The sequence below is a fragment of the Coniosporium apollinis genome (assembly GCF_000281105.1).
Source record: "Coniosporium apollinis CBS 100218 chromosome Unknown supercont1.39, whole genome shotgun sequence".
NCBI lineage: Eukaryota > Fungi > Ascomycota > Dothideomycetes > Coniosporium > Coniosporium apollinis.
The window spans coordinates 37,573-56,881 of record NW_006913301.1 but is presented as its reverse complement, the minus strand read 5'-3'; the positions used below and the strand labels follow the sequence as shown (position 1 = coordinate 56,881).

General features: G+C 53.7%; 6 protein-coding genes across 6 annotated transcripts; 3 read left to right on the top strand and 3 right to left on the bottom strand.

Moving 5' to 3' along the window:
• Positions 1-476: 476 nt before the first annotated feature.
• Positions 477-1,549, bottom strand: W97_07117 (uncharacterized protein; the record flags this gene model as incomplete). The annotated part of the gene is made up of 2 exons (XM_007785098.1): positions 477-1,040; positions 1,130-1,549. 2 exons carry the CDS (start codon positions 1,547-1,549, stop codon positions 477-479), a joined length of 984 nt encoding a protein of 327 aa, XP_007783288.1.
• An 898-nt stretch (positions 1,550-2,447) lies between these two features.
• W97_07116 (uncharacterized protein) lies at positions 2,448-8,667 on the bottom strand (the record flags this gene model as incomplete). The annotated part of the gene is made up of 2 exons (XM_007785097.1): positions 2,448-3,031; positions 3,093-8,667. The coding sequence occupies 2 exons, from the start codon at positions 8,665-8,667 to the stop codon at positions 2,448-2,450; spliced, it is 6,159 nt and encodes a 2,052-aa protein (XP_007783287.1).
• A 1,121-nt stretch (positions 8,668-9,788) lies between these two features.
• On the top strand, positions 9,789-10,196 carry W97_07115 (uncharacterized protein; the record flags this gene model as incomplete). The annotated part of the gene is made up of 1 exon (XM_007785096.1): positions 9,789-10,196. One exon carries the CDS (start codon positions 9,789-9,791, stop codon positions 10,194-10,196), a length of 408 nt encoding a protein of 135 aa, XP_007783286.1.
• Positions 10,197-11,730: 1,534 nt separating this feature from the next.
• On the top strand, positions 11,731-14,561 carry W97_07114 (uncharacterized protein; the record flags this gene model as incomplete). The annotated part of the gene is made up of 5 exons (XM_007785095.1): positions 11,731-11,868; positions 11,964-11,990; positions 12,054-12,127; positions 12,178-13,146; positions 13,205-14,561. The coding sequence occupies 5 exons, from the start codon at positions 11,731-11,733 to the stop codon at positions 14,559-14,561; spliced, it is 2,565 nt and encodes an 854-aa protein (XP_007783285.1).
• Positions 14,562-14,990: 429 nt separating this feature from the next.
• W97_07113 (uncharacterized protein) lies at positions 14,991-16,860 on the bottom strand (the record flags this gene model as incomplete). Its single annotated transcript, XM_007785094.1, has 8 exons — positions 14,991-15,218; positions 15,279-15,582; positions 15,650-15,922; positions 15,976-16,099; positions 16,153-16,201; positions 16,260-16,333; positions 16,385-16,619; positions 16,675-16,860. The coding sequence occupies 8 exons, from the start codon at positions 16,858-16,860 to the stop codon at positions 14,991-14,993; spliced, it is 1,473 nt and encodes a 490-aa protein (XP_007783284.1).
• A 634-nt stretch (positions 16,861-17,494) lies between these two features.
• Positions 17,495-19,299, top strand: W97_07112 (uncharacterized protein; the record flags this gene model as incomplete). Its single annotated transcript, XM_007785093.1, has 3 exons — positions 17,495-17,894; positions 17,953-19,091; positions 19,144-19,299. The coding sequence occupies 3 exons, from the start codon at positions 17,495-17,497 to the stop codon at positions 19,297-19,299; spliced, it is 1,695 nt and encodes a 564-aa protein (XP_007783283.1).
• Positions 19,300-19,309: the final 10 nt, after the last annotated feature.

Sequence of the window (19,309 nt, the reverse complement as noted above, 5' to 3'; positions counted from 1 at the left end):
CTTGGTAGAGGAATCCACGGGAGGTTTCTTAAGAAGAGTCGATGCGATGCTGTGTACTGCAGCTGGTGTACGGCTCGGACGACATGGCAGCGCCTCTTAGAAGGCCGGCGCGGTGAGAAGGGAGACCATGTCGGAGAGTCCCGCGCAGGCCTTAAGAATGAAAAGGTGTCCGAAGTTATCTTAGTGATACCTGTTTGAGCGAAGAGCGTGTCACGGTGGTTGAGGGCGACGAAAGTGATTCCAGTCTCCCTCTCAACCATGGTCGTCCTGAAGCGCAGCTACAAGAGGAAACTGCGGCTGGGACGGATAGCGCGGTGCAAGCCCAAGACATGGAAGACCAAGGGAAAGGTGGCATCCACATGAATCAATCAGACGGCGGCGAGTGCCTGTTCAAAGATACCTGTTCAAAGGACTTCCTTCACCTGCTCCCCCATTGCTGACTTACTCAACACGGCCAACCCAACTTACCAACACCACTACACAGCCGGCAAGTCTAGATCTACCAGCCATGGCCCATTCACCGGTCTGTAATCAGCGTCCATGATGCTCGCGTTCACCATGAGCGTCTCCTCGCCACGGCGAAGCGGTTCAGCCCCATCACTACTAACATCGACATACGCGCACCTGTCTGCGATCATCTTGTCCTCATCGACTGGGAAGCGGTTCGCAACCTTAACATCAGTGCTTCCGCTGACCAAGCTTTGCGCTGACGACCTTTTACTCCAGTCAACCCTCTCTGCGCCCCAGCCCTCATGGATATGACCAAAGCAGTGCAGCCGTGGTTTCGCGCGACGCATGGCGCTGAGCAGATGTGAGCAGCCAACATGCTCGCCCGAGATGGTCGCATCAAGGCGTCCAAAGGGCGGGCCGTGCGTCACAACGATGTCCACGTTGGGGAAGTCGGGGATCGGATTCCGGGCGACTGCTCGGGCTTCCCATGCGACGCTGTTTGACGAGTTTGACGGGTTATACCGGTCCTCGTGGCGCTCGTAGGGGAAAGCCCAGTTGCAGAACTCCGGCTGGTAAGGCGAAGCGTAGATCTTGGGCTTCGTCAGCAAAGACAGACACAAGAACATCATGCTGCCACAGTGGAGATTGCATAGCAAGCATCAAGGCCATGAGAACATACCGAGAACTTTGCGCCGTTCGAAAGCTTGAACTCATAGGTTCCTTCCTCCAAGTACGTGATGCCTGCACTGTTAGCATGATCCCCCTTCCACATCTCCAGCGCCTTCTTCGAGCAACTACGATCCCACTTCTGCCTATGCATGCGCATCCCTTCCCTCTCGAAGTAATCGCTGTCTAACGAGATATCGTGGTTGCCAGCAATTACCAACTTGAGCTCCGCATCGATGTTTCTCATCATCTCGATCGCCTTCTTGTACTCTTCGAGGTGCCCTATCATTGTCAAATCGCCGCAATGGAGTAAGACATCTGCTTTGGGGAGCGGCTTGCGGAAAGGGCGTTTGGCTTCTTCGGGATTGTAATCCGTCGAATGGGTGTCGGAAATCATCAGAATCCGCGTTTTCGTGACTTTGGGTGCAGCCATGGTTGTGAGTAAGGTCGTGAAGCTTCGGTTGTTGTGAAGAAATGTTTGTTTCCAAGGAATGTTCGAGAGTGGATGTAGCATGCGGGCCCGGGAGATACTCTAATTAATACACAAAGCTGTATCGAACTATACTAAGCGAACCATGGGTGGTTGGCGTTGTGACCCACGCACGTCTAAGCAGGCGCACACAATATAGGTTGTACGTTACGACAGACAAGGTTACTAGGAGGTCGCTCCGGCAGCGGATACCAAGGGCAAGGCTGAGCCTATCAGCGGTATGCGTGACGCATTCCGCGAGCTGCATGCAACCGAAGCCACCAGGAGCTGACCGGCCAGCTTCAGGCTAGGGCTATGACTACAAATATTTGGGCGGCACGATGAGGACAGGACGTCGTGAGCAATGTGCGGCTCTGCGGACGGCTCCGCGGACGGCTCCGCGGAATGACGCAGATGTAACGGGCTGACCCGGCCCTGATCTGGTTCTTGTCAGCCTCAACCTCCAAATTCATCTTTCCTTGAAGTAGAGAGGCATGAAGGCCAACAGACTTCGCGTTCAATCGTTGGAGCGAGAGCTGTGTGTAAACTCCCGACCCGCAGGATAGATGTGCCGCATTGCCTCCAATTCTATTTTTCAGGGACTCCTTGCGCAAGCACTTCCTCTCCCTTGTTCTTCAGCCCCTTCGCAAGAAGCCCGGTATATCTACGAGGCGAAAATCGAAATACACTACAAGGTTATACGAGACCGCGGGCACTCCTCTCCCATCCTTTCCAAGTGGAAACTTTTTCCAACCCACAATCCCGGCAGAAAATCAAGGCTAGATAGCAAATCAAACGCCAATATGCGATGTGACGATGAGGATATCTCATGAAACCAAGCGGGCCCGACCAGGACAGAAACCTACTCCTCAGCCACGCTCCTCGGCGATCTTGTCTCTTTCACACTGTTCTTACTTGCCTTTTTCCCAATACTCAAAAGGCTCAGCCTCTTCTTAACGCTACCAACTTTCTCCCCGAACGATTGATCGCTTCTCGTTGTCTCATGCCGCTCACCGCTCATACTGCGCTGGCTCGGCGTTAGTGCATCCAAATCCTGCCCGTTGTGGTCAGCCGTCGCATTGTCCTCCAGCGAGCTCAGCTGACGACTGCTCGACCCCTTGCTACGTGTGGGTATGAACTCGTCGCGAGTCTCATCAATCGACCTCGTCGCACCGGCTTGACTCTGGGCGTGCTGATCTGCCATCGCTGAAGACCGCTTGCGGAATGTGAGGCTAAGCCGGGACTTGTCATGGCGCGTATGCCGTGAGTCAGATGAAGCCACTCGTGAGTGATGTATGTCATCCATGGAAGACCGAGATGGTACAGAGGCAGCTGCGAGGGACGGCGAAGCGTGAGCCAGCCAAGATCCGGTGGGCGAGCGCATAAAGGAACCCGGAACTCCCGCGGCGAGGAATTCTAGCTCTGGTGCATATGTAGTTTCGAAGCCTGCAAGTGGAGTAATGAGCACAAGACCAATTAAGCACCGCAAGAAGGAGGTGATACGTACGTTCCGTCAGATGTGCTTTGGTAGCCTGCTGAGCTGGTCGGGAGAACAGGCCTAGACAACGCTTGATCGCGACCGCATGATCTACCATGGCTGTCCTAAGCGCGTTTTGCAACGGATCCATCGAGGGCTCCTGCTCGATGTCTTCATCAAGATCGCCGTCTTCGCGCTGTGGCAGAAGCCGACGGTGGTTCGCAACGCTCGATTCGGACGCGGACACCACCGACAACATTAGCGCGTCAGTCAGTTGATTGAAAGCGCCGTCTTCCCCCTCCGTGATGCGTTTCTCGATCGCCAACAGCTCCGATGTCTTCCGTGTGGTTCGCTCTACCGCGGTCTGCAAAGCGCTCAAAGTTACGGTGGCCACCTCGACTATCTCACTTCTCTTTAGTATGGTTGGAAAGTGCTCAGCAGTCGTGTACACCGTCTTTTGCACAGTTGCTCCATAGGCGTTACCGTCGCTACGCTGCCTCCGTGAAGTCGTCGCGAATTGCCCTGGCCTGGATAGCAAACAGTAATCGCGAATATGTTGCGGCACCCTTGCACGCTGGCAAATTGGGTGAAGCAGGTCTCTTTGCGGGCTGACGGCAGAAATTTGGAGATACTGCCCTTCGAGGTCTTCTTCGCCGGCATGTGTCAGTATCTGTGCCGCGGGGTGCAGCTTCTGTAAATGATCTGTGAATGTCGCCACCCGATCGTTCGGCCGGCCCTCAAAAATGAACTGCTTATCTCTGAGTCCACTAGGGAAACCCAAGCCCTTGTACACCACGCGGAAGTACCGGGGGTTCTCTATTTCGCCTTTGCTGATACTCTCATAGATGGTTGCCATGGCTCTCTGCGCCCTTGCAAGCTTCGAGAAGTCGAAGATGCTGTGTTCGTACTGGTCCAAGAGCTCCGAATAGGCGTCAAGAGCGTTATCCCAGGATAGACCTTCCTCAAACTGCTTGATCATCCTGAAGTAGAGTTGCTCTTTGCGCTCAAACTCAGTTTGCGCAGGAAAGAGCGGATCGACCAGCGCCTCTACAGCTACGGTAGGATCCCATTGATAAAGGTCCGCATGTAGACGCAGCGCAAGGCCAGCTTCTGTGTGGTTTCCGGATTCACTTTGTAGCTGTGCTAGATCGTGCACGTACTTGATGTATATATCTTCTTTCCGTAAATCCTTGAGAAACTCCATCAGGTGGAGGGTATCCATAAGATGGAAGCCACTCTCGGTAGACCCAGTACTGTGCACAGCCACCAACAAATCAAGCAGCTCGTCAATTGTCGAGATCAGACCCTTCACTGCAGAGTACAACGGTTCGTCTGGGATCTGCGCCAAGGGCTCGAACAATTCCGTAAGCTCTTTGACGAAGAGCTGCTGATCGAGGCTCTCCGTAAGACGCTTGGTTTTGAATAGGCAGTCTAAGCATTCGACGATCTCAGCTTGTACGATTTCCAGATCTTGGCTTAACGTCCACTCGCTGACAATCATGCTCTGTAGGACCTCGATGGCCACGCCCCGCAAACCGTCATGGACGCTCAGACAGAGCTCCACGATCGGCCCTACGAGGCTGGGGACGTACTGAACCTGGAACCCTCCCATCTTCTCTATGCCGTAACTTCTGCGTTCTTCAGCATCCGTCTCCCATCCTATCGCATCCCAGCTGAGGCGTAGCAATTCCGCACCAAGCTCGCGAACATCGCCTGCGATCTTCCACACAGCCCTTCGCTTCTGTTCGGGAAAGACCTCCAGCGCAAGTGCGTCGCTGCCCACAACTTTCAGCAGCGCATCGAAGAACGCCCGCCAGAGCTCGGTATTGAACTGATCAATCTCATCCGGGTCAGGGACGAAGTGTTCGATAAGTATGCTGGAAAGCTTCCCCAGTGACTTGATGGTGGATTTGTGGTGGAAGCTGTACACACTCAACCACGACTTCGGAAATGCCTCGCCGTTTAGTATAGAGATGTACACTTGTAGTGTTTTGAGAAGGAAATCGGCAAGGTCATCTCTTGGGAGATCAAGGTGAATGTTCATTGGCAGATTAGTTATCGCAGCGAGCACGGCGGAGATTTCGACTAGGGCCTCGTCGAACCTCGCGCTGCCGGCAGTGGATCGGGTCGGGAACGGATATGACGACGGGAACAGCAATGACAATTGCTCTTTTGATGATTGCGGCGTGGACCGGATTGAACGGTAAGAATCGACCAGCTTCGGGATGTATTCACAAGCCTCTTGTCCAAGCTCGCTCAGCTGAGATGCAACCACAGAGCAGCACAAACGGACTTGGTCTTTCCACTGCTCAGTGACGGCTTCGGTCACTCCCCAGTGGGGTGCGATCCAGCGAATCGTGCTATGGATGAGGCGGCGCCGGAGGTCCGGTGTCTTGAGAACATTGAGGTGAGAGAGATGAATTAAAAGAACCAGCTTGTAGAGGATCAGCCTCCCCTGGACGTTGGCACAAGACTCGACAAAGCCGGTGGCTACTTTTAAGACCTCCTGGGCATTTAGCAAAGGCATGAGTTCCGGCAGCCATGTGTGGAAGGCCTGGACCAGCAGCGTCTTGGTCCCAACCAGTACTGGAGCGGAGTTTAACATGAGGGCCTGCATTGATGTAAAAACGGTTTGTAAATCTCTGGCGAAGTTGGACTGTCTGCTGATGCCAACACCCGCTTGCTGAATAGACTGCTGCTGTCGAGCGGTTACGATGAACTTGAAGACGTGCCCTCCAACTTTGAACGCAGCGCGTAGCTTCCGAGATGCATCCGAGTCCAGAGGATTGGCCAGGAGGCGATTGAAACTCCGAAGCAAGCAAGGAGCTGCAGACAGGTACTGAAAATGGGTCTTCGCGTACTGATCAACAAGAGGGCTCAGCCTGAAGCGCCGGTCGTGGACGATTCCCAGCACCGCCACCAGAGCATTGAAGATGAGGTCCTCGTACTCTTCGCTTCCTGCGTACTCATTCAAAATTTCGAACAAGGCATCGAAGACTTCATTCAGTAACTTAACGATCTCGATCTCTGGGACAAAAGGGAACTTCTTGAGCACAGCAATCACTTCCCCCGCACCTTGCTCTCTCCACTTAAGGAGGCCCAGGAGATTCGGATCCTGAGAGTATTTCGTACTACAGAGGTATGTGCGGAGCCGCAACGCAGCCATCGAAGGCACGAAAAATGCCTCGTCCTTCTTTCTAGTGCTCCACGGAAGCGCAAGATAGGCCCCTCGTCCTGAAATCATGCTTGAAGTATATTCATCGTACTTGTACAAAGCAAGGGAATGGTCCCCATCGCGTATGAAGGCTTCGCGACTCCAGAGAGGTATCCAGCAGAGGGCGAATGGAAAGCCTGGGGCATCAGCGATGCTCATGACCACATGCGACCCAGGCACATCCTCAGAGCTGATGGCGAGGCGGACGGTGAGATTCCAGGATTCGCCTCTCTCTATAGCAGGGGTCCGCCAAGCAGTGTGTCCAGCGCTGTTGCATGACGGATAGATGCAGTTTTCGATACGCTCGCCGGTCGACCTGCGAACCTCAAGCGTGAGTTGAAGATTAGCCATGCCTGTCTGCGCCGCCAGCGGCGCACTTCCAGATTTTGGATGGGACAGACTCGCATTACGTGGCAGGAACGGCTCAATCAAGGTGAGGTATATGTCACTTCGCGGCTTTGTGGGCGCTCCGGAGAAGCCAATTTTGCGCGTCTGGAAGATACTGTGGAGCAGGGTTGGTGTTTTCTCGACAAGGGTTTCTGCGTCCGCATGCTCGAATGATTTCAAATGCATTCGGAAGTGATTGATGGTCGCGTACTGCCTGTATTGCCCGGTCGGACTAGAAATAAGCTCAGGAATGAGATTGTCCCATCGACCCTGCTCTTCGGTCTCCTCGAACCCGGGAGCTGGAGCCCAGACGGTCATGTCCCGCTCGGCTTCCCCGTGATCCTTCAGCAGCTGGTCAACGCGTAGGACACCAATGGCAACTGTACGCTTTGCTGTCTTCGCGTCTCTTGATGACGTTGCTCTTGTAGCAGGAATGTTTCGTGGCTCTATTGCGTTGGCACGGTTGGACGATCCGCTCGTTGGTCGTGTTTCAGAAACTTTGATCGAATGTTCCGAGTCCTTTCGTCCCTTTTGGTTCTTCTGACTCCACATAAGACTTCTCCTGCCGGGTTTGACGTTGTTTGCATTTGACTGGTAGATGTCCGGCGAAGACTGGCTAGAAGTGCTCTCACGAGGCGGATTTGGTATCCAAGGGAGGGTAGTTGAAGTCCGGAAAGGTGCATTTGTCAGGACTTTCAGAACTAAGAAAAGATTTGATCCGGAACCTGCTCCTTCCCCGATGTCTGCAGCGCTCAGATCGGTGAAAAGAGTCCTTAGTGTGTCTTCAGAGCCGGCTGCTGACAATGCATCTTTGGCACGGATGTCGATGGCGAACATCTCGGATAGTGGCCTTGGCGCATCCCCGGGGCTCTTCGAGCATAGGTACAGATTGATGGTAGTCGGTTCTTCTGCTTGCCCAGAGAAGGTCTTCAGTTCAACAGCGAGGTGATGAAGCCTGTGCTCGTCAACACTAGGCACGGGCCGCTCGTCTAACAGACTCATCATGGATTGCAGTGCAGTAAGCTCGACAGCCGAATCATCTGCAGTCAGGATTCGACCTCTCTGCTCAGCGCTCCGTACAATGACCTCCCCGTTGAACATCTTGTTGCCGTTCACCAAGTCCCATATGATCGTCTCCCGCAGGCTGTGAAGCTCTTGCGCAGTCAGAACCTTGTGGAGCAGCTGCCGCCGCGCAGTATCCAACTTCTGCACTAGAGTGGACATCTTGTCTAAGCCGCTGTACCGCCTAGCGAGGAGAAACTCATGAAGCTTGAGGGAGTGCCATTCCCTGAGACACGATGCAATTTCATCCACAAGCGGCTCTTCAGCGGAAGTGATGGTCTCGTCACCAACCTTCAACATTGGCACTGGCGCTTTTGGTCTTGGAGAGTTCGGATCGCGGTGGTCGAAAGATGTTGGAAGCTGAGCAAGGCTCTGCATACCCCCTGTCCCGGTTGCCTGTTCGGTCGCTTGGGTTTTTGCTCGCTTTCCACCATGCCACCCATGTCTAATACTCGAGTGGCCTGGAACGACGGAATCAAGCCCTGACGGTGTGCTCGACTTTGAGGTTCTGTTTTTGAGTCCGCTGTCTGCTCTGCACAGAGGATCGCCTGCATGTATGCTGTCCGGTGGTGTGATGATTCCGTTTGAGCGGTGCTCGCCCTGATCGCCTTGCCCGTACGAGTTCGCTATTCGTTCACCGTGCCCCCCACTGCGCCGGCGCACCCTTCCCTCCGCCAGCAGTTCCCGCACTTCAACGCAACATCGCGGAAATATGCCGGTGAATACGCGCGCTTCTAACGTCTTTCCCTTGACGCTGGTTAGGCCCGACAGCAGTGATGGCGGCGCAACCAGATAGCCGCGGTACCAGGCGCCATCGACTCCTCCTTGTTCTATGATGTAAAGCTCGTCGCCGATCTCGAGAGGTAGGTCCGCGGGTGATGAGGCTTGGAAGGGGTATATGGCGACGGCGAAGGCTATGCGAGGGAGCGGTTTCCAAACCATTGCGCTGTGGTGGCTAAAGGCGTATGCGCACTGCTCGGTACATTAGGAGGAGCTGGAAAAGCTATATCTTAGCAACGATGTTTGAGAGCAATAAGTGCGCCGCGATATGCAGTCTGTAGATGTCGCGAATGAGTGAAGCGGAGAGGAAGCGAAGACGTGGTGGCTGGCTACGGGCAGCTTTCGTGCGAGAAGGGGATACTCGAAGGTCGTTGAAGCTCTAGAGTACAAGTGCAAAAGCGAGGGAATATTATGTACAGCCAAATGGGCGGGCAATAAGCAAAGTAAGCAATGCAGCAATAATGGGATGTAACTCTGATGTTCCCAATGTTTGCTCGACTTGTCGATCGCCTGCAGGGTCCAGTGTTTCCCGTCGGCGCGCGGAGCGACGGGAGACCGGAGAGCTGAACTCCCTAACCCCTAAGTACTCTAGATACCAAGGAACAGTCTTTACCTCCTAAGTCAACATTATGAAAAAGGATATTGTGGTTGACCTTGCAGAGGGGAGTCTGATCCTTGACTTGCTGACTTCGCGCGGTCCAGACGATCAAGATTGAGCGAAAGATTACAAAGTCACATAGTCGTTGAGCTTCGGCACTTGCGGTCTCTTTCGCAATCACTATAACATCCCGCATAGGCTATAACTTCGCGTTGATTGAACACCCAGCCTTTGCTGCGATGTTATGTCAATCTCGTTCTATTTTTCGTACTTGAGTTATGCGAACATGACCTTTTGGCTCACGCTTATGCCCAGACGCTGAAAGAAACACCAATGGATTGAGCGCCTTGGATTTGCCTCTCTATTAGAATTCAATCAATGTTATCAATCCCTCGTAGTCGGTAGCTCAGCAACCGGAGGCCGATACGCCTGGTATGGTACCTCACGACCATACAACTCCGAAATTCGTTGCGACGCCTCCGATGACCGTCCCTCCAGTTCGGGATGGTAGGTTGGCGCTGCATATGTTGGCAGCTCTGCCGGGCTATGGTGTCCTGACTTCTTTTCATCGGTCAAAGCCGCTTTTGTGGAGCTGGCACGTCTGCGCCTGCGACGGATGATAAACCATGCGAGAAGGGCTGCTAGTATGGCGAGTATGGCGCCCCCGGCAGCGGCACCGCCGGCTATGGCACCGACATTCGGCCCGGAGCTGTTCGGATCTTGGTTCGTTGCTGCTGTTGCCGCTGCCGCTCCAGGGCCCGAGGAAGCCTGGTTGCTCGAGCCGGTAGTCCCAGTTGCTGAAGGAGCCGAGCCCCCATTCGTAGAGGCTGACGATCCGGAGTTGGAGGTAGCTGAACCTGCACCGGTGGATGCGGAAGCTGCTCCCACCGTTGTGCCGGATGATTCTGGCGAAAGTGCTGGCGAAGGATTAGACGAAGGATCAGACAATGGCTCCGAGGATGGGGCAGAAGATGGAGCAGGTGATGGAGCAGGTATTGAACTAGATGAGGCAGGGCTTGGGCTAATTGAAGTGGTTGGACTCTCACTTGACTCGTCTGGCTCGTCATTAGGCTCGTCAGGTGCGGGGATATAGTTTGAGCCCTTCGTTGTAGCCACGATCGCCATGTCTGGCGCGCCGTCCGTCAACACGGTGGTTGCCCAGCTTCTATAACCACATCCTACTTGCGTCCACCCGTCCGGGTAAGAATTTGTATAGCACTCGGGGTTATTTGGGCCCCTTGTTGCACTGTGATCCGATAGCAGGTCAGTTAGAGCCCACGATGGAAGGTGCACACGTACCAAGTCATAGTGAACGTGTCGTTGGCATTCGGAGTCCCCGTCGGTGATCCTGAATCGAGGCAGGCGGTGGGGAAAGTGCAGGAACTGCCCGAGGTCGTGCAGCACCCGACCGCATTCAGGTCGTTGAACCATACACAGGACTCGCCTGAAGAGCACGTAGCGGGGATCGCTAGATGGTCAGCATAGAGTTGAAGGTTGAAGGATAAGAAGAGCGCTCTCACCGAGGTTACCACCGATGAACCCACAGACAGTCAAGGGATACTGTCCGGCTCTTCTGAACAATTCTAGTGGGCTCCGAAATGCAGCTGTGGGCGCAGGACTCCAATCCGCGCCCAACTGATCGATCCCAGTAGCTCGCGGTCCATCCCAAGGAATCGCATTGACAATGCTGAGTGCGGATACAAGGACAAAAAATAGAATGTTTGCCGACATGATGATCTCAACTGCAAAGCCGACGGGCTTTGACGTCTTTCATTTCATGGTACCCCTTCAGAAGATGCGAAGAAGTGTTTACCGCAGTCGTGACAGAGATTGTAGTTGAGCATATTGAATTGAGGCGAGAAAGACTACAGGAAGATGGTGACGACAGAGGGGAGGCGGGCTCACACGTTACGTCAAACACCAAGTCCAGAAACTTGATAGAGCAAACAGACATGGTTTGTCCCTGGGAAACTGAAACGGCGGGGAGGCAACGTGCCTCAAGCAGGGTGTCCTGGCGACGATCAACGTGGTGCCGCGTGCCGACCCGACTTCTGCGCCACTCATGCTCATGCATGGATGCGCTGAGACTGATTTCGGCGGGGGATTGGCAACTTGGGGGCAACATGTATGGATTAATCCCGACTCGCGTAAGCAATGCTGAACAATAATTATCATGGATGAGGAATGTCAGGAACTGCTGCTAGTGCATCATGTGTTGCTTGCTAACTTTCCTCTCTTATCTCGCTTTCGTAAACGCTGTGCAAAGCCTCGCTAGCTGCGCATGATTACCTACTCTTAACCTCCTTCTAAACTTCCTCTACAGGATCTTCCGGCCCAATTTGCTCCGCGGTTTTCATATGTCTCGTTACGATACAAACGGGGCAAGGTGGCATAAGACCGGACCTGCAGCCTGCTCACGTGATACGCTTGTACACCCCGCAGTATCAAGATGCAGGGCTGCTACGAGCAGCTGACTAACAACGCAGTAGAGGTTCAGGATAGCAATAACCCTACAGACCAGTCGCGAGACACATCTCGGTCATGGCTCGTTGTGAGCATCATTTTCTATGGATAGTTGCCGACATCTCTAGTACCGTCGACTAGCTCCTGTTGCGACATGTACGACCATGGCTGAAGGAAATCAGCAAGATTACGGCTCAGATCCCGCCGCGACGCGCTCAGACGACCTCGATCGCGAAAATGGCCCAGCGCTAACCTCCTCAGGGAGGACCATACAAGCCTGTGACCGATGTCGTCTGAAGAAGGTGCGTCTGATTCATTGTGAAAGTATAGAGAGCCTGCTTTAGGCGCACGCCTTGTTCAAACGCTGCCTGACTGACGCCAACCTCCTTCTCTCTAGGTGCGGTGCGATGGCGTTGTGCCTACGGTATGGAAGTTCCTCTGAACCCGTCTCCGAGTCGGGTCCACTGACGACGGCACGATTTTGTAGTGTGGACGTTGCAAAGCCGCCAATCTAGGGTGTTTTGTCACGGTCAAGTTAACTCGCAAATCTTACCCAAAGAGGTATAAAAATGCTGACTCGCAAGAGGTGTATGTAGCTGACTGGTCAATAGCTATACTGAGTCCATTGAAGAGCGCCTCCGAGAAGTTGAGGCTGAAGGCCGCGCCAAAGATGATCGAATTAAGGAATTGGAATCAGCGCTTGCTGCTACTACCACAATACAGCAAACCACTCCCTGGAATCCGTCTTTGCCCCCCAATTCGGCACAGCCCCCTTCCAATCCGTTGACTGGTTTCGGAGTCCGTCCTAAATCCGGCTCTCGGGTAGCTCTGACTGATGAACCTATCTCTCGCGAAGTTGGTCGCATGAATGCGGACCGCAGGGGCGTTGGCCGCTTCATGGGTTCCTCTTCGGGTATCTTCTTCATTGGAACTGCGGAGCAGCGTTTCGCAGCCATCGTGAAAAGCCCAGGAAAGGTCGAAGATGAGCTCCTTCGGGTAGACGCAGATGAAGAAAACACCAGTTACTCGTTACATGCTATCTGCGACAATACCACGCCGCCGGCTTCACTGCCACCAATGGAGACGGCCTTGAACCTCGTTCACCGATGGTTCGATTGCTGGTGCTATGTCTTTCCTATTCTCCATCGACCATCCTTCATGAAATCATTGGAAACCTTGTATGCTACCCCGGCCGAGACACACGATAGACCCTTCCTGGCGCAATTTTATCTCGTCCTCGCATTGGGATGCCGCCATCTACTTCTAACCAAAGACATGTCCAGTGGTGGCCTATCTACTGCTAGCATCGACCGCGAAGATCTTCAGTATTACCACAACTCGTTGCTCTATCGGAATGAAATTTTGAACGCAAATAACCTTCAAACCCTGCAGTTCCAAGAGCTCTTGACATTGTGGTTCTCATACACTGGAAAGAAGAGCTTAGCCTTCCAGATGACTGGCAGCATGGTGAAGCTGTCATTGGAGCTTGGACTACATCGCCACTCTCGGCGTTTCACTTTCGACCCTTTAACGACTGAACTCAGGAAGAGGGCCTTCTGGGTGTGTTATATCATGGACAAGTGAGCAGGCAATCGTCCTTCAACATGAACATGCATTGACTTATGATCATTCATTTAGTTTTCTATCGGCTGTTGAAGGCCTTCCAAAATCCTTCAGGGACCAAGATGTTGACGTCGAGCTCCCTTCAGACGTGGATGATGAATTTGTTACTGCAACCGGATATCTGCTGTCCCTACCAGGCGAGCCCACGGGAATGACGGCTTTTGTATCTCTCGTGAAGGTTGTCCGAGTGTTGTCCAACACGCTGGAGATGCTATATACCACCACCGACAGGAGGCGATGTGTCACAAAAATTGCTAGCATCAACCGTCAACTCGACCAATGGGTTCATACACTGCCAGATCATCTTCAAATCTACCAACCCGCTACCGCAACGGAGCCGGAAGACGTGTTCGAGGGCCTTGGCTCCCTTGAGCCGGCTGTTCTGTTCTTGCACATGACGTATTTCTACGTAAGCATTGCAGTACATCGAGTCGCTCTATCATTCCCGCCCTCCGTTCCTCAGTATAAGGTATCGCTTGTGCAGTGTATGAAAGCTGCGAAAGAGCTGATATACCTGGCGTCTCGATTCCGGGCCTACCTGCTTGTTTTCGAAATAAATCCCGGAGGGTATGTTTACACCTTATGGTCCTGTGGCCTTCTGTTGGCATTCGGATTGTGGGGTGTACAGAAAGATGGAGGAAGCCTTTCTCATGTCCAAGATGCGGAAAGGGATGCGAAGAGCTTAGCCATGGAGTGCGTGGAGGTTCTACGGTATCTAGCGGCTTGCGGTTGCGCGAGTGCGAGAGCGCGGGCTGATAACCTTGGGGGAATCATCGCCAGCGCCGACCCGATGTTCCCGACCTCGGATGATGGCCGCCTTGTCAGTGGTCGTAGCACTGGGGGAGCAAGCATCCCAGGCGGGACAGCTGTGCGTGTGAATACAACCCAGAGCAGATCTTCTGCAACTCCGAGCTCTCAAGCTTGCTATCAACTACCCGACGCACCATCTCCTTTTACTAACACGCTACAAGAGCTCTCCGCCAGCTTGGTGGCTTCCCATGACTCGCAAATTCATCCCTCTCAGTCTCCAGCAGACATCCATGGCGGAGTTCCAGCTCAAGCCCCGGTCGGACCATCATCATCGACAGTCATGGAAGGTTTTAATGGCGATTTCAGCCTCCTTCTGCCTTCTTCCTTCGACCGCTTCGACAATTTCACGTACGGTCCCCCACCCACAGACGTTGTCGGGCTCCAGTCGATAGGGGGACTCTGGGACGATCCGATTTTCCAACTACCCTCCGATACGGGTATCCTGTCTCCCACTTTCGCAGCATTTCAGGCAGGTGACGTCACCAGCTCAGTGGGCAGTGTAGGCCTCGACGGAGAAAGCTCAAGGAAGAGGCAAAGGTTGAACACTAGAAGTGATGGGTAGCAACTGACTGTGCTTTGATTCCTGCTGTACAAACACTACTCTTCTATTGGCTAAGGGATGGGCTCTAGACTCTGCGCTTTCATCCAGTGTACAACAACGAGCAGTATATCAACGGACGACGCAGGGCCCATACGTAAGAGCGGGCATCAGCAGGTGTTTGCATAGCTGGCAGGAGAAATGGCCTTAGCGAATTCAATCATACGTCCGCCACTCCATCCATTCGTAGCCTTTTGTCCGACACTCCAACTACACATATTTACAAGTTGGTTCCTTTGTACGTCTTAGATGTATTGACGAAATCGGTCGAGTCCATGACATCGGAAGGAAAATCCTGTCAAGCAGCTGCCATCCGCATGGCTAATTGACTGCCTGACTACAAACCCGGGACATCTTACTAGCATCTTTGCCCTGTCAACTGCAAGACTACCGCTAGTAACCATAACAGTTTACCGGCCCCGACGTAGCAGAAGCCATAATCTTCCGGTTCTCTCTCTTCAGCAGCACCCGCATCCACCATGCACACAGTATGGAACATAGCGCGAAGCCAGCAGATGCACTAAAGCCGATTGTGTACCGTGGCGAATCGGACTTTGGCCAGAGATACGCTCCATAGATGTAGCCAACCTGGCCTCCCACATTTGTGATCGCAAGGACCACCTGTTTCGCAGCGGTATTAGCATCGCGCCTAGTGCTTCGCTGTACACAGCCACGACTTACCGCTTTCTTTTCTTTGGTCTGGGACAGCGTTGAAGAAGCCCAGCCGATGATGACGGAATTAACGGCGTACGCGCCGACTGGGAAAATGAAGCAGGCGACGTAGCGTCCCGCAGTATTCAAGGTCGACGCGGCAATAGCAAAGCCGAGGATAGCGGTTGAAAGTCCGACGGTGATATGCCATGTGCGCTCGTGGTATCTTCCGGAGCTCCAGCCGAACAATATTCCAGCGGCCCCCGCGAGGAGGAATGGCGGGCATGTCATGACGAGCGTTATCGTCGTGTTGAATCCCAAAGTCTTTACCACCCTGTTTCAAAGTCAATTGGGCTGATGTTCCATCTACTCTAAGGCACAAGGTAAGCGGATGCACTCACGTTGGAAAGAAGGAGTTGAACGAGCACGCAGAGAGATGGAAGTTCTGCATGAGGCAGAAAACCCATGTCCTCGGATCTGCGCACGCTTGCTTCAACCCCCGCATGGCTGAAGCCTCGCCTTGGGTGTCTGAAACCTGGTCACGCTCCATCCGGCTGTGTGCAAGTTCTCTTTCTTCGGGCAGAAGCCAGCGAGTGGTGCTGGGAGTGTCTGGCAGCATCCAGAACCCAACAATGGCAACGAGGGCAGTTATTGCACCTTCAACAATGAAGAGCCTTGAGCTTCTTGTCAGTGACCGCTCTCGCTTGTTTCAACTGCTGGTCCTCACCATCTCCAGCCTGCAATACCTCTCAACCCGTCCATACCAGCAAAGACACCTGCTGCAATCAGCCCAGAGAAGCCCGTGGCCAATATTTGGGCGCAATATAAGAGCGCGATGCGGGCGGCGACCTCTGTGAGAGCGTAAGTCTCATAAGCAGCTCCTGTCCACGCGTACATTACTAACCTTTGCGGGTATAGAAAATCGACAGTACGTAAGTAGCACCTGGGTAGAACTACAGATCCCTCATCAGTGGATCTTCTCGTTGCATTTAGCGCCAGAACTTAGCATACTGGTGCCTCGGTCACTCCCAAGAGGAATCTGCAAGCCGCCAGACCAGCAAAGCTTTGGACGAGAGCAGTGCATGCTGCAGAGGTCAGTCTTTCCTTCATTTACAGCTGATACTGAACAGACTGACCGGAGACAGCAGCCCAAACCAGCATCCACGCGCTCATGTACAGACTTGGTCGGAGTTTCGTGATCATCATATTGCTTGGGACCTGCATCAATACGTAACCTACGAAGAGGACCGAGACGGCAGTGTTGAACTGGGTTCCGGTCATGTTGAGATCCTCCTCGAGGTTGTTGAGACGAGCTTGTGCAATAGCGTTCCTGTCCACATAGTTCAGGAAGTACATGACGCATAAAGTGGGCTATGGATGGCATTTATCAGCACGGTCACCAACCATTACTTGCGTTCTGCCATACCATGATCCGCAAGTCGAGTTTTCGGACAAGCTTGATCTCAACAGGGTCGGTCTTTGCAGCCGCGCCGGCATAGTCTTTGCCTGCTAATGCTTTCGACATCTGCTTCTCGTCTACTTCTTCGACACATCCCGTGGTCGCCTTCAGCTCTGCACCGCCGTGCGAGGCTTCTACTGAAGCTTGCTTCATGTTGGCCTGTTTGTTGGCAAGTCGGAGGCTAGCGCTCGAGACAGAGGAGCTGGGAAATTCGGTGAGCACGCAAGGAAAGAGAACGTGCGAGTAGTCCGTCTTGCAGCAGCCAGGGAGTGAGTGGGATGGTCTCTTTTATGAAGGATCTGCCGGTACGGCGCAGGAGAGAGAAAGCGGGGAAGAACGAGCGGCCGGAGACTCGAGAGACGATGCCAAGTGGCATTGGGGATCTGAGGGCAGCCATCATGCGGTAGCACATCTCAGGCGCTGTCGTGTCCCCAGGTCAGGGCACCGTAGCTGGCAGTGCTCCCCTGCGCGTGGTGTTCCAGGTGCTTGCAGGGTGCAGCGCGCCGGCCACCGCTCCGCCGAACACACCGTTCCGCCGGCGCTGGGGTCTTCTCGCAACGCCAGCTGCACCCGGGCATCAGATCTTGCGCCGAAGTTTGAGGGAGACAGCGGCCGAGAGCACCATGCAGTCCACCATGCAGTCCGCCATGAAGTCCGAAGGCTTTGCTCCGAGGCGCAGCTTTGACAGCCCGGATGGCACATCAGACCATCCGTATAAAGTCTTAGTATCAACTGAGCAGCTTTCCCCTAAACTACATACCTCATAACTGCGACAAACAGAGTAACAATGGCAAGTCTACTGCCGTTCATCCCAACCCAGTTCCGCTGGGTGCCGTCATATTTGACGAGTGCCGTACTGTCGCTGCCGATATTCGGACCAAGGTCACGTCCTGTGGTGGATCCAATCTCGTTGCCCTCACTACCCCTTTTTCTCGCAGCGAAATCCCACGCAACAAGAGATCCAAGTAAGATTGCGGTCATCGACAGAACAAAGAACGGAAACTTCACCTACACTCAGCTTCTGGCAGATGTCTCCGCGCTGAAGAAGCAGATCGTGGACTACCTCAATATTGAGTCAGATGCCGGTCTGGACGAGCAGAGAGTCGCATTTCTAGCGCCGGCAGGGTACGATTACGTTGTTATACAATGGGCAATTTGGGCTGCAGGAGGAGTCTGCGTACCTCTGTGTAAGCCCGGCGCGCTAATGACGTCCATCATTGTCTATACAAGCTTACACTGCTGCAGGCACCACTCACCCGTCCAAGGAACTGTTGTACAGCATATCCGACTCCGACCCATCTTTAATTATCCTCCATCCTTCATTTCAGAAGCTGCAAGTGCCTCTGCGTGAAGGAGTGACTAAAGTCCCCTTCATGACCGTATCTCCTTGCACCGAATCCCATATCACCCCACGAATCCCACCCTTCAGCGCAACCCCCTTGCCGCTGTCGAAGCGAGCATTGATAATCTATACGTCTGGAACCACTTCCAAACCCAAAGGCTGCATCACTACTCACGAGAACATCACGTTCCAAGCTCGCAGCCTTGTAGACGCATGGAAATACTCGCCCTCCGACCACCTCATCCACATCCTCCCTTTGCACCACATCCACGGAATAATCAACGGTCTCACAGCCACTCTTCTCGCAGGAGGGACCGTTGAGATGCACCCGAAGTTTGACCCCAAAGCTGTCTGGGACCGCTGGTCTGACAAGGGCTCTTCCACTCTCTTCATGGCCGTACCAACCGTCTACAGCCGCCTGATAGACTACTTCGACGTGAAAATCAGGTCCACAGACGCGGAAGCAGCAGCACGTGCCGGATCGAACGCGCTGAGGCTAGTCGTAAGCGGGTCAGCTGCCCTGCCGACTCCGATCAAGCAGAAATTTGCCGAGATCACAGGCCAGACCCTCCTCGAGCGGTACGGGATGACGGAGATAGGCATGGCTTTGAGCTGCGGCCTGGAGACCGACAAGCGCATTGACGGCAGTGTCGGCTGGCCGCTGCCAGGCGTCCAAGTCCGGCTCACTGAAAAGGGATCAGGACGCGTGGTCGAGGGCGTGGATGAAGAAGGCATGATTGAGGTGAGGGGCGACAATGTATTCAAAGAGTACTGGCGCCTTCCGGAGGTTACTGCGAAGGAATTTACCCAGGACGGGTGGTTCAAGACGGGAGATGTGGCCAAGCGGGATCAGACGGACGCGTATTTCATCCAGGGACGCGAGTCGGTGGATTTGATCAAGTCTGGAGGGTACAAGATCTCGGCTCTTGAAGTCGAGAGGAAAATGCTAGTCTTGGAGGACATCTCGGAGGTGGTAGTCGTTGGTGTTGTCGACCAGGAGTGGGGTCAGAGGGTTGCGGCTATCGTAAAACAGAAACCTGGGGTAAGTGCAAAATACTCTCCGATTACCCGAATCCTGTTCTCACGAAATACAGACTGCTCCTTTGGAATTAAAGCAGCTGAGAACGCAGCTCAAAGAGGAGATGGCACCTTATAAGATTCCCAGTGTGTTGAGGATCGTTGAGAGTATTGAACGGAACGCTATGGGGAAGGTAAATAAGAAGGACATAGTGAAGAAGTACTTTGCATAGGGCAGCTGAA